This window comes from Lacerta agilis, chromosome 14 (assembly GCF_009819535.1).
Source record: "Lacerta agilis isolate rLacAgi1 chromosome 14, rLacAgi1.pri, whole genome shotgun sequence".
NCBI classification, from domain to species: Eukaryota; Metazoa; Chordata; class Lepidosauria; order Squamata; family Lacertidae; genus Lacerta; species Lacerta agilis.
This window is the reverse complement of record NC_046325.1, coordinates 9,096,592-9,109,514: the sequence shown is the minus strand read 5'-3', so window position 1 is coordinate 9,109,514 and position 12,923 is coordinate 9,096,592. Positions and strand designations below refer to the sequence as shown.

Here is a 12,923-nt window from a genome sequence, read left to right as displayed (position 1 = left end):
AGCCCTCAGGTTGCACGGCCCTGTGGCCATCAGTCCGTGCACGAGCTTCTCAGAACTATGACCCAAAACCATCCGACTTAAAGATAGCTAACTTATTAGTCTGTATAGTTAAAGCTATGGTCTTCCCAGTAGTAATGTACAGAAGTGAGAGCTGGACCATCAAGAAGGCTGATCGCCGAAGAATTGATGCTTTTGAATTATGGTGCTGGAGGAGACTCTTGAGAGTCCCATGGACTGCAAGAAGATCACACCTATCCATTCTCAAAGAAATCAGCCCTGAATGCTCACTAGAAGGACAGATCCTGAAGTTGAGGCTCCAGTACTTTGGCCACCTCATGAGAAGAGAAGACTCCCTAGAAAAGACCCTGATGTTGGGAAAGATGGAGGGCACAAGGAGAAGGGGACGGCAGAGGATGAGATGGTTGGACAGTGTTCTCGAAGCTACTAACATGAGTTTGGCCAAACTGCGGGAGGCAGTGAAGGATAGGCGTGCCTGGCGTGCTCTGGTCCATGGGGTCACGAAGAGTCGGACATGACTGAACGACTGAACAACAACAACTTATTAGCCTACATGCCTTGCCCGACTAGTTAGTACAGATGATTAATTAGCTAGCCCCCTCTTCCAATACCAGACGTTCCTCCAAACAATGTCTAACATCAAAGAAGGTCAGAAGGTACCCCTGTATTATCACTTCCTTCCAAAAATTAAAGTCTGTTCTCAGCCATCAAAGAGCAGAACAAGTGATAGAGACGGAAAGTAAGGAAGACATGACCATGTCAGATCACTAAACTCCTCGAAATACAAATATCTTCTGGAAAAGACTGCCCATACAACAGGAATATACAGTGATCATTAAAACCTTTAAAAAAAATCAGAACCACAACCAACAGGAAAAAACCCCAAACCCCCAAACTAAAGACCCACTGCAAGAACCAAATTACTCATTTATGAATTGCCTTCCTTCCTCCCCCCCCCCTTTTTTTTTAAAAAGTCACATTTAGGGATGCTCAAATATTGAAAGATTAAAAAAAATATTGTCTTGATCACAGCTTACAACCAAAAAAATCATATAAATATACGGAAAAACCAGTGGGGTGCAAAGCCTCAAACCGATGCAAGCATCCTCACTTGCAAAAAATAAAAAATCCTGATTTTTAAAGCAAAAATTAAAAGGGGGTAGGAAAAATTAAAAAATATTACATTTATATCTCATTTCTCTCTAAAGTAGTTCAAAGAAGCATACATGGTTCTGTCCCACTCTCTTTTAGCCTTACAACGACGCAGTAAAATAGGCTAAAAGCAATGTTGGAGGGTGGGGGAGAGATACATTTCTTGGAGCAAAGAAGCAGGTGTCCCAACATGATCTAGAGCCAAAATTGAAACCGCAACCCCCACAGAAGATAAATCCGCCTAGCAGAGAAGTCCACGTATCAAGAATTCTGGGGGAAGGGGAAATGCCAAGGTGTCACTCACCACCCGCTTGAGTTCCGGGTGCCTAGACTGGATGCGTTTGAACTCCCGGACCTTCCCCTCATCCACGTCCTCTTTGAGTTCCCACGTACTGTCCTCGTAAGGGAGCGAACACCACTTCACCAGGTAATAGATCACCGGCTGCAGAGTGTTCAAGAGACACGTAAATGCTTAGGGTCCATTTGCAAGCTATAATAGCCTCAATAGATATTTTTTTTGTTTTTTGCACCGGCTGCTCTGTACAGCTTTTTCAGAGCTGCTCAAGAACAAGCAAACCTTTTTTCTTTAAAAAGGAGATAAAAGGTAAAGGTAAAGGACCCCTGACAGTTAAGTCCAGTCGCGAACGACTCTGGGGTTGCGGCGCTCATCTCGCTTTACTGGCTGAGGGAGCCGACGTTTGTCCACAGACAGTTTTTCTGGGTCATGTGGCCAGCATGACTAAGCCGCTTCTGGTGAAACCAGAGCAGCACATGGAAACGCCGTTTACCTTCCTGACGGAGTGGTACCTATTTATCTACTTGCACTCTGGCGTGCTTTGGAACTGCTAGGTTGGCAGGAGCTGGGACCGAGCAACAGGAGCTCACCCCGTCGTGGGGATTCGAACCGCCGACCTTCCAATCAGCAAGCCCAAGAGGCTCAGTGGTTTAGACCACAGCACCCAATAAATAACAAGACGACAAATAATATTATTATGAAAAGATGATCCAAAAAGAACTTCCTTAAGAGAACCTAGTCTTTTTGTCTTAAGACAGTCTTTAAAATAATCTATCTATCTATCTATATATACATGAGCTTTCATGTGTATACACACTTCTTCAGATACTCTGAAGCAGAGGTCGCTACAACCTTTTATTGCTATCAATAAAAAGTGCCATGAAAACAGAAAAAGCCTAAGAGTAAACAGTGTGTGCATGCCTATCCATTTCAAAAGCAGCAGTATACTTTAGGGAACATACCATACTTTTCTGTGTATTAGGCTACATTTTTTTCTTTTAAAAGTAAGTTAAAAATTTGGGCTCTTCTCATGCACGGATAGTGCACAGGGGGGACGTTGCAGCGCAGGACAGGCTGGGCAATACTCCCCCCCAATCAATCAATAACAATTTATTCGACCGTCAGTCAGAACACAATCATCCATACAAATTTTAAAAACCTGAGACAACTCAGAGGGGTTTACACTAAAACATACAGTAAAAGTAAATTATACATAAAAACCCATATCGATACCATCGATTTTGACCTTACGCTGTTTAAGGGCCAAAAAAAGAAATTTGGCCACCTCAAAAGTTGTGGTGCCAGTAAAATTATTCAGCAAAAACGAAACCTGACATTCTCCATCTACCAGGCTAAGGTGGCCTAAGAGTGGAGCTATCAGTTTCTGTCTAAGAGCAACATAAAATGGGCAGGTCAGGAGAATGTGTTCGGTTGATTCAACCTTTCCCGAGGCACAGGGACAGACCCTCAGAGCATATGGGACTCCCTTATATCTTCCCAACAGGACCTCTGTTTCCAGGACGTTTAATCTTGCTGCTGTGAGGAGTCTGCGATATTCTACATATTGGATTTCCACCAGGTAAGGGGCTGGTGAATTCCGGAAGATCTGCTCCCCCAAAAACATCCCTGGTTTCACACAAGCAATGTCCTCTTGTCTTGCAATGTCCCTCAGTCTTTGAGAGATCACAGCTTTGGCATGAGAGAATGTCATGGACTCCAGAAAGAGCTGTGACAGTCCGCAAGTCTGCACTTCGTTTAAAATCTCTTTTTCCCACATAGATTGGAAATCATCCCTTAGTATCAGGGGTGCCATGCCTACCGGGTTAAAACAAAGTTTAAGCCATAACCAAAGCTTGGTCTTTAGGGCCACATATCGAAAGGCTTGCCAACCCACTTCTAATCTCATGACTGCACCCGCTACAGACGGGGGAATCCTGAGAATAGCTCTGAGAAATCGAGTTTGGACAGCTTCCAATCTAAGAAAGTCCCTGCGTGTTCCCAAAGATATGCCCGCCAACATAAGAGGGAGAACTTTCATTTGAAAGAGCCTCAAGGCAACTTTCACAGATTGGGCTTGGTTCTTAGCATATAAAGATCTGATCATCATGGCTGCTTTAGAGGCATTAGCAAATATATACTCTATATGAGCTACAAAGGACCTATTTGATCGGATCACTTGGCCCAAATATTTAAAGCTGTTAACCTGTTCCAGTGTAACACCATTCATCGACCACGAGAGCAATTTTGGTCGAGCAGAGCAAACCATAACCTTAGTCTTAGCATAATTTAGTTGCAGCTCATGTTGTACACAGTATTCATGAAGTGCTACTAACATTCTCCTCAACCCAATCGGGGATCTAGCCAAAAGTGCGGCATCGTCTGCGTACAGGAGGACATTTAGAGGCCGGCCAGCTAATTTGGGAGGATGGTAAGCATTGTTGGCCATATGGGCCACCAATGAATTAAGATAAAAGTTGAACAGAGCAGGGGCCAAAAGGCAGCCCTGTCTTACTCCCCTGGAGGTGGCAATAGGGTTAGAAACTAAACCCTTGTTATCTATCCTGACTCTCAGGAAGGTGTTCGAGTGGAGATTAATTATCAGAAGGAGAAGACGACGATCAATTGTTGTAGCAGCCAGTTTTGTCCATAGCTTTTTCCTGGAAATCCGATCAAAGGCCTGTTTAAAGTCAATAAAGGCCACATGCAGGGTTTTAGGAGTTTTGTCTGCGTACTTTTCAGCTAGGTGGTTCAATATTAATATCTGGTCAGTTGTGGATCTTCCAGGGCGAAAACCTGCCTGTTCATCAGCAATAATATTGTTACTCTCCATCCAGTTTAAAAGCTTGGTTAGCAGGTATCTAGCATAGATCTTCCCGATGACATTTAACAGGCTAATCGGTCTAAAATTGCTTGGCTCTGTACGTGGTCCTTTCTTATGGATTAATACAATCAAGGCAGAGTTCCAGCTTGGAGGGAATTTTGTTGTGGTGTTTATATATGTAAAGAGGGCCGCTAAGGGTGGAATCCACCAATCTTTGTTAGCTTTAATGGCATCGATAGATATAAGATCGTCTCCAGGAGCCTTGCCCGTTTTAAATTGATCTATGAGGGTTTCAACTTCGGGGCAGGTGACTGGCTCCCAGTCCGGCAAAGGTTCCTGATTCACCATTTCATCACCTTCAGTATGGTCTGCGTATAGATCAAAGAAGTATTTTTCCCAGGTATCTGCAGGGATTTGTGGTTCAATCCTGGCTAATGGCCTGCCCAGGTAACCAGCAATTAGGTGCCAAAAAGCAGATTGGTTTTTATTTTCCGCTGCTACCAACAGTTTACTCCAATTATTCCTTTCAGCTGCGTGTTTCTTTTCTTTTAATAGGTTTTTATATTTCTTCCTAAGGATCAGGAGGTGGTTGTTAGGTACAGGGTCGTTTGATGCTCTATAAGCCAGGTATTCACTGTACAGGTATCTCTTGAGGTTCTTACATTCCTCATCGAACCATTTTCTGTGGTAAAGCTTGCTATTCCTTGTAGGGGTCCGCGCCAGTATTGGTTTTAACGTTTCAAGTAAATTATCATACATTGGTAGCGGATCTTCTGCCATGATAAGGGAATCTCTTGTCCTTTTCAGCTGGTCGGACCAAAGAAGCACATTCAAGTGCTGTGCCACATTGTCAGACCATTTTAGTGCTGTGGGTCCTATCTGTAGATGATCGTTTGTTAAGTGCACGGAAGCGTATCTGTCCAATTCATCTGCCAGAGTCAAAGAAAGTTCTATCGGGAAATGATCACTCTCTACCCTCGTTGCCACCTTGAAGCTGGATATCTTTGGAATCAGCTCTGGGGAGATCCAAATAAAGTCAATAGTGGAGGCCCGTAGCCCAGTCCAGTAAGTAAATTCAGCTGGGTAGTCAGACTTAACTGCCCCATTTAGAAGGAATAGGTGAAGAGCCGACAAGGTTTGCCTGCATTTAAAACCAGCGTATGTAGCAACGCTATCTTTAAAATTTCTAGGTAGAAGCTCAGTAGTTATCAGAGATGTTGAGGGGTAATTGTTGAATTTATTAAAAAGGATTTGATCAGTATGTGCAAGGCGACCATTAAAGTCTCCCGCCATCACAAAGGTGGCTTCAGAGTATTGTTCAATAAGCATTTCAAGTGTCCTTTGAATTTCATTCCATCTCTGGTCGATTAGGTTTTTCTGATAAATTGGGCGTAAATATACGTTAATCACCACTATTGTTTCCTCTGTTGTATGTAACTTTATAGCTAGCATGAGTGCAGACTGAATATCTATTTTTCGGCCTGTAGGTTAAAGGCCAGAGAAACAAAGGTGGCCAAGCCACCTTGCGGTCTACCAGGTGATAAGGGATTCCGTATTGCACTCAGGTAGAAGCCTTTGTATCCTGATAGGTAGATGTCCTCATCGGCCCATGACTCTTGGAATAGCAAAATCTGGCTGCCTTTTACGTAGTCAACGAAAGACGGGTCCATAAGCTTAGATTTAATACCGGCTACATTCCATGATACAAAGGAGAGTGTCCTCTTTTGCAAGCTAGTTGACTGTCATTTAGGGGGAAAGGTAGTGTCCTTAGGAGGCTGAGAGGACCCCGCGAAGAAATCAGTTATTTTACTTTGTAGGAGTGGCTCAAGTGGGGGCCGCACTGGCATAGAGTTCAAGGAGGGATGGACAGGCTGACGCAGCTGGACATTCCCTCTATTGGGTGGAGTTTCTAATACAGACAGGTCACACGCCTCCATGGTGTTAGGGGACGATGTGTGGAGGGCCTCCAAGTAGAGCCGTCGGTCTTTAAGGGATTGTGTATCAGTTCTCACAGGGACGGCAGAGACGGGCCCCCTAGTAGGCCAACCAGATGAGGTTGAGATAATCTGGTTTATATGTCCTGCAGGATCTTCAATCAGCACGGTGTTAACTCTCAGCTCTGGGACCGCATCCTCCTGTGTTTGTCTCGGTATCAGAGGAGACTGTAGATCTGGAACTGCCTCTGGGGCTAAGCAGGGAGAATTCACTAATGCATCCGCTCTTTGTATGTCGGTAGAGTAGGAGGACTCCAGTTCCGGCATAGAGGAGTAGGATGGCAATGATTTATTAGGAGAGGTAGGATTTTGAGCATCCTTCTTCGGCTCGTTATCCAAGAGGGGTGAATGTAGATCTATTAATGGTGGAGATAGATGTCCAACTTGAGGTATGGAGTAAGGATCTGTTTCCTGGAGAGAGGCCCTGGCACCCAGCAAGGGTGTCGCACACTTTGGCATAGGGCTTTGAGGGATTAACTCCTCCATTTCCATAGAGCACGGTTCTGCTGAATTGGGGTGATTGATGTTCATGAACGATTTAGTATGGAGGATGTGCAAGAGCTGTTGTTTAAGTGAGTCCAGCCTACAGATTATTCCCTGTTGTTCAGTTGTTGGTAGCTCACCAAAAGAGGCGATAAGACATCTTTCCTCCGGGGGTGTCCAGTGGTTGTCCTCACAGCTATGATCCTTTGCTACTACGGTGGAAGCATGGGACATGGATTGTTGCGGGACATACGTGTCTAAGGTAGGTGGCTCAGGGTCCCGGATTGTATCTGGGATAATAGGTGAGGGTGTCTTATCGGGTGATCTATCAATTAGGAGTGGTTTTGTCTTGGAATCGGTGAAAACTCTTGTTGGTATAATGCCGCAACTTGCCAGGAATGCTTTCCGCCTGATGGAGATAGAGGGAATCCTTGAGGAATAAAAAGCGAGCATTACTTTCTGGTGCCTGCGCTGATAATTCAGTGGTAGCACTGCAGTAAGGTCGACTTGTGATGACACAATGTTTAGAAGTTTGCTTAGATGCTCTTTAACACCACGCAAGGTACCCCACCGCGGAGACCCATCCCAGATAGTGAGGCATAATTTCCTTGGTTGCAGAATCAGCGATTGGTGGGACAATAGAGGATTAAGTTGAAACTTAAAGTTACCCAGTTCTTTGTTACTCGAAGGGAGGTAATGCTGTCTGCCTGGATCACCTATTGCCACAGGTTGAGCTGCCTTCGGCGGAGGGAGAACAATTTTTTGTTGAAGTTTGCAGAATTGTGAGGATAGTCCATCGAGTCTTTCAAAAATACAGTGAAGAGTTCTGATTATTAGATGGAGCTGTTCCCAACTAGTACAATCCCCCCGTTCAATTTCTGGACCTGACGCCAGGGGGGGTCCATCCCCTGTAGCTTTTCCATTTACATTTATAGTCTGTGGAGTATTCAAATCCTCCTCTGGAGTAACCACCTTGTTATCGCAGACATCTTTAAGGGGAGAAAATCTGTTTTTTATTGGCACCATGAAGGTCAGTTTACTAAAAGAGTCCTCCAATTTAGCTTGTTTAGGAGCTGGTGCTGAGACTGCTTCCTCTGGGTCTCTGCTGCGTTTACTAGTAGGCGTCATAATGAAGTGGGAGGAAAGCCAGAAGGACAAGAAAGACGAGAAAAGAGATAAAAGCCCAACTTCATAATACCGAAAACAGGGTGTGGAGATGCTGCAGAGGGGTTTTCATCAAGGCAATTTCCCTTACCCCCGATTAGCCTTTTCAGCTGGGAGTCTCAGTCGCAGTAAAACTTTGTCCAACGCCAGCAGACAAAGTGTAGCTCTTAGTAATTCACTTCTTGCCCTCTGCCACGACCATCACCAGCCTCAAGCTTGGCAGGCTGAATACAGTCAAGGCTTAAAATCAGCGTTGCAACTCCCAACATAAATTGTCTCGTCACTCCTCAGCTAAGGCAGTGGTGTTCTCCCCCTCTCTAGCAATCTTGACCGGCCGGTTGATAAGAATGACTGGGATCAGGCTGGAGCCGAGCCAACGCTCTCAGCAATTACTGTCCCAAGGAGCAGGAAGGAATTTTAAAAGTGCTTCAAAGTGCTTCAAAGAATATATAAAAGTACTTCAAAGTCTTTAGAGTCTTTTCCGGTAAGTAGAATTTACACCCAGAGAGTCAAATTAAGATAAAAATTTGAAGATTAAAAGAAGTCCGAGGAGCACCGATGTTGTGAAAGTGGGGAATGTGGGGAAAGGCTCAACAACTCTGGGCAATCTCCCCCCCCCATTTTCTTAATTTGGAGTCCCCCAAAATGGATATCTTATACATGGGGGCATGTTACACACGAAAAAATATGGTAAGTAGCCATCACTGTAAAGGCCCTCTAAACAGATATGTCTTTAACATTAATGGGAAGGTGTTGGGACCTGACTGATCTTTCCCGGGGCAGGAGTTCTACAATTCTGGTGCTACCACCAAGAAGTCCCTGCCTCTTGTGCCTGCCAGTCAAAGCTCCAGAGGTGGTGGGACATAGGAAAGAGCATCTGAAGCCGAATGACAGACTTGGAGGTGGGGGAGGCTGAAAAAGGAGCTGGCTGTTTTAGAAAGCACCCAACACTTCGACTCCCCCTCCAGGGCCCCCAACCTCCTCCAAGACACCAACACACCTCTCCATTGTCCTTGTCAATGCTGTGCGACTCGTCCAGGATGCGGTCAACCTCCACGTAGTCTGGATTGAAAGGCTCCTCGTCCTACGAAGACAAAACACATGTGGTGTGGGCAAGACCTGTGTGTGCACCCCATGGAAGGAATCTGGGAGCTGGGCTTGCTGAGGATCTCAGCTTTCCTTCCTCTTGAAAAAGCTTCTAGTCCCTTAGGTACCTCGTGAAAGAAGTGCCTCATCTGGGCCATTTTGGTCTTAAAGCGCTTGAGCTTCTGGTGGATTCGCTTGTCCTTCTCCAGCTGAGCGATGGTGGCCCATTCGCAGTGCAAGTAGGAGCTTGGGGAAGACGTAGAGGCAGGATGTGGTTTGGGGTAGGAAGCATGGGAGAAAGAAAGAGAATAATGATACATTGAAAATCTCCAGGATGACCATAAAAAGGGGTACCTAACAGGAAGGGGAAACGCTCCCTGTGCGGCATGCGCAATCTATCAACTTCATAAGCAGGCTGGGTGGCCATCTGCCATGGATGCTTTAGTTGAGATTCCTGCATTGCAGGGGGTTGGACTAGATGACTCTTGGGGTCCCTTCCAACTCTACAATTTGATGGTTCTATGAAAGCCCCTAAGCCCACCTCAGGTTCCCTATGGAAAGAAGTGCTTGGGTTTTATCGCCAGCCAGGGGTAAGCTACCACTCCTCACTCTAACACACCCCTAGTTATAGATGCCCCTGTGTGCAGATTTTAAAATTTGTCAGTGGCAGCTGAACTGCCCGTTTTCATCCTGTCCCCAGTTGCCTACCTTACTTATATGAGGGTGGCAATGGCTGTTGGTCAGTTTTTCTTTAATCTCAGTGTTGCCTCTTTAGAACTCAGCAGAAGTCCGCTGGCCATTTGCTCTGGCTCCTCCTAGTGTTGTCTTCCCTGCCTCTCCCCCTACTACAGTGGTACCTTGGTTCTCGAACAGCTTAGTTGTTGATCAAATCGACTCCTGAACGCCACAAGCCCGGAAATAAGTGTTCTGGTTTGTGAACGTTTTTCGGAAGCTGACCGTCCAACGCGGCTTCTGCTTGAGTGCAGGAAGCTCCTGCAGCCAATTGGAAGCCACGCCTTGGTTTCTGAACGGTTTTGGGAGTCGAACGGATTCCCAGAACTGATTAAGTTCGAGAACCAAGGCAACTGTAGTTCCAGTGGGCACCATCCTATACAACAGACCTCGCCTTTATTCTCACAATCCCAGTGGGAGGGAACAAAATAGAAAATTCTTTCCAGTAGCACCTTAGAGACCAACTGAGTTTGTTCTTGGTATGAGCTTTCGTGTGCATGCACACTTCTTCAGATGCACACGAAAGCTCATACCAAGAACAAACTCAGTTGGTCTCTAAGGTGCTACTGGAAAGAATTTTCTATTTTGTTTCGACTATGGCAGACCAACACGGCTACCCACCTGTAGTGGGGGGGGAAGTTAGGCTGAGAGATCGTGATTGGCCCAAGGTCACACAGAGCAGGGATTTGACCCCGGATCTCCCAGGCACAAGTGCAGCACTCTAGGTGCTACAGCACTGGTCCTCACAAGAAGCCACGTCCTACTCACTAGTTCTTGTATTTCACGAAGAATTCTTCCGCTTCTGTAAACTGTCCGGTGGGAAGCTGTAAACGGGAGAGGGTGGGAAGTGAAATCAGAGAGCCAAAGAAAAGGAAACAGGGATGTAAAAGTTGTGTGGAGGGTGGAAGGAAGGAAATGCGCACTGAACAGAAATGATGCACAAAATGTTGCCTCTGGCTTTCAGCCTCTGATGCATCTGGGCTCACAAACGATCCCATGCAAATACATACATAGAGAATTATCCCCCCCCCCCTCTCAACCTTTGTCACCTGATTTCTCATGGAGCGCTCTACCTTCACCCCAATACTGTTCTTTCGGTTTACCACTCGAAGTGGTTCTACTGTAAGCCAAGGATGAGGAACCTCCAACCCAGAGGCTTAATTTGGCCCATGAGGCCATTTTCTCCTGCTTGGCCTACACCTGAGCCATGGGTCATCGGGTGCGGGGCAGTTAAGGTTGTGTCCACAAAGGAATGACCAGGAGCCTCAAAATTGCACTTTCAATTGCTTTACAGAACTTGAGTCCTGCATTCAGCACATCTTTGCACTTCCCAAGGAGATCTGATCCCCGCAGAAAGCAGGGCTTGTGGTCAGCTAAGGGCAAGCCCTGCTTTCGGCAGGAGTCTTTGCTTTGATTTCAAGCCGCAGCTGCAAAGGAAGCCTTGGGAGTGCCCTTCGCGTGCATTCCCAGATTGTCTGCTGAAGTATGAACTACCTGATGCCAAGCTCCAGGGAGGGCTGGATTCGCTTCTCTACCACTGCTATAAACAGATAAAAAAGCACTGGTGTTAACTGTGCAGCTAGTCTTCAAGGGGCAATGCCAAGTCTGTTTTGAAAGAATGCTGCCAAAAGGCGGCACTATTGCCTTAGCGAGCTGTGATGCTGTGTAAGCTGGAAGAACAAGTCTCTATAGTGGAATAATAATTTTAAAAATGGGTAGGAGCTAGCATGCTGCAGGAAGCCCATCTCTCCTCACCCCCCTGTAGCAGATAAAATGTCCTCACCTCCTTCTTCACTACCCGCATGGATAGAACTTTGTCCACTATAGCAGCGTCTTCCTCACTGGGGTTTTCCTTTGGAACGGAAAGGATAAAGAAAGGCAATTAAATAAGGAAGACCCTGCATCCTATTTCTAGTAGTGGTTAACCAGAAATCTCTGGGGAGCCTACCAAGTAGGAACAACCCTCCATCATTGATTTGCACCTGATAAGAGGCACACTGCCTCTGAACATGTTGGCTCTACTTAACAAGCGCATCTCATCGTCGCTGATGGGACTACACAAACTGGTATATACGCTTATTCCACAGCAAGGATGGGGAGGCCCAACTAAGCCACCACGAAAAGAAGCTGGTCTGGGAAGGAGAGGACCAAACAAGAGGCCTCACCACAAAAAACTGCATGGAAGGCAGCGTCTCCCCCTCGGGAATTGGCTCCGGAGCAGGTGGTTCGGGGGCTGGCGGCTGCTCGGCCTTGACAGGCCCCGTCACATCCAGCTCCTCATCGTCCTCGTCATCTGTGATCTTGATGTCCAGGTCCTCGGTGTATTTCTTCCGCTTCACCTGACGGTTCGAGCGCCGCTTCTGCAGGGAAATAAAAGAGTTTAGCAATACAGTGGAACCTTGATTCTCAAACGCCTTGATACTCAAACAACTTGGAACTCACACACAGCAAACCTGGAAGTAAGTGTTCCGGTTTGCAAACTTTTTTTGGAAGCCAAACATGCTCCGTTTTGAGTGCTACACTTCCGATTTGAGTGCCACACTTCTGTTTTGAGTGTTACGCTGAGGTATGTTTGTTTTTGTTATTTATTTTGTGGTTTTTCTTTTTGCGGCTTTTTTGTTTTGTTTTTGTGACTGTGTGGAACCCAGTTCAGTTACTGATTAATTGATTGATTGATTGTGTGTGTGACTGCAGTACATTGTTTATTGCTTTCATTTTATGGATCAATAGTCTCGTTAGATAGTAAAATTCATGTTCAATTGCTATCTTAGGGGTTGTTTTTAAAAGTCTGGAACGGATTAATCCATTTTGCATTACTTTCTATGGGAAAGCGTGCCTTGGTTTTGGAACGGATTTCCGGAACGGATTAAGTTTGAGAACCAAGGTACCACTGTATGGAGGATGGAGCTCTGTGGACGGCCTTGTATGTGAGAACTGAAGACAAAACATTCCCCACTTTCACAACACGAAAGATTCCAGAGCTGAGAGAACGCAGCTGGAGTTAAGACAAACATTCACTTTGTAATAACTATTTTTTACTGAAACTTAGGAAGAACGCTACAAATTTATTTTATTTATCTCATTAAATGTATACACTGGTTGGTTGTTAAAAACAAAGCAAAATGCTCAAAGCGGTTTACAAATATGGAAAAAAACCATTCTCAATAAGATAAATTAA

The 12,923-nt window shown here is 45.5% G+C and overlaps 1 protein-coding gene across 3 annotated transcripts in view; it reads right to left on the bottom strand.

Annotated features, from left to right (window-relative positions):
- Positions 1–12,923, bottom strand: part of CHD8 (chromodomain helicase DNA binding protein 8) — a 69,393-nt gene that overhangs the window by 31,918 nt on the left and 24,552 nt on the right. For all 3 annotated transcript variants that reach the window (XM_033168865.1, XM_033168863.1, XM_033168864.1), the window contains 6 exons: positions 11,911–12,105; positions 11,529–11,597; positions 10,514–10,569; positions 9,142–9,259; positions 8,928–9,011; positions 1,475–1,612 (listed from right to left, as the gene is read on the bottom strand). In XM_033168865.1, coding sequence (XP_033024756.1) covers positions 1,475–1,612; positions 8,928–9,011; positions 9,142–9,259; positions 10,514–10,569; positions 11,529–11,597; positions 11,911–12,105 — 660 coding nt within the window. The remainder of the gene's footprint in view (positions 1–1,474; positions 1,613–8,927; positions 9,012–9,141; positions 9,260–10,513; positions 10,570–11,528; positions 11,598–11,910; positions 12,106–12,923) is intronic.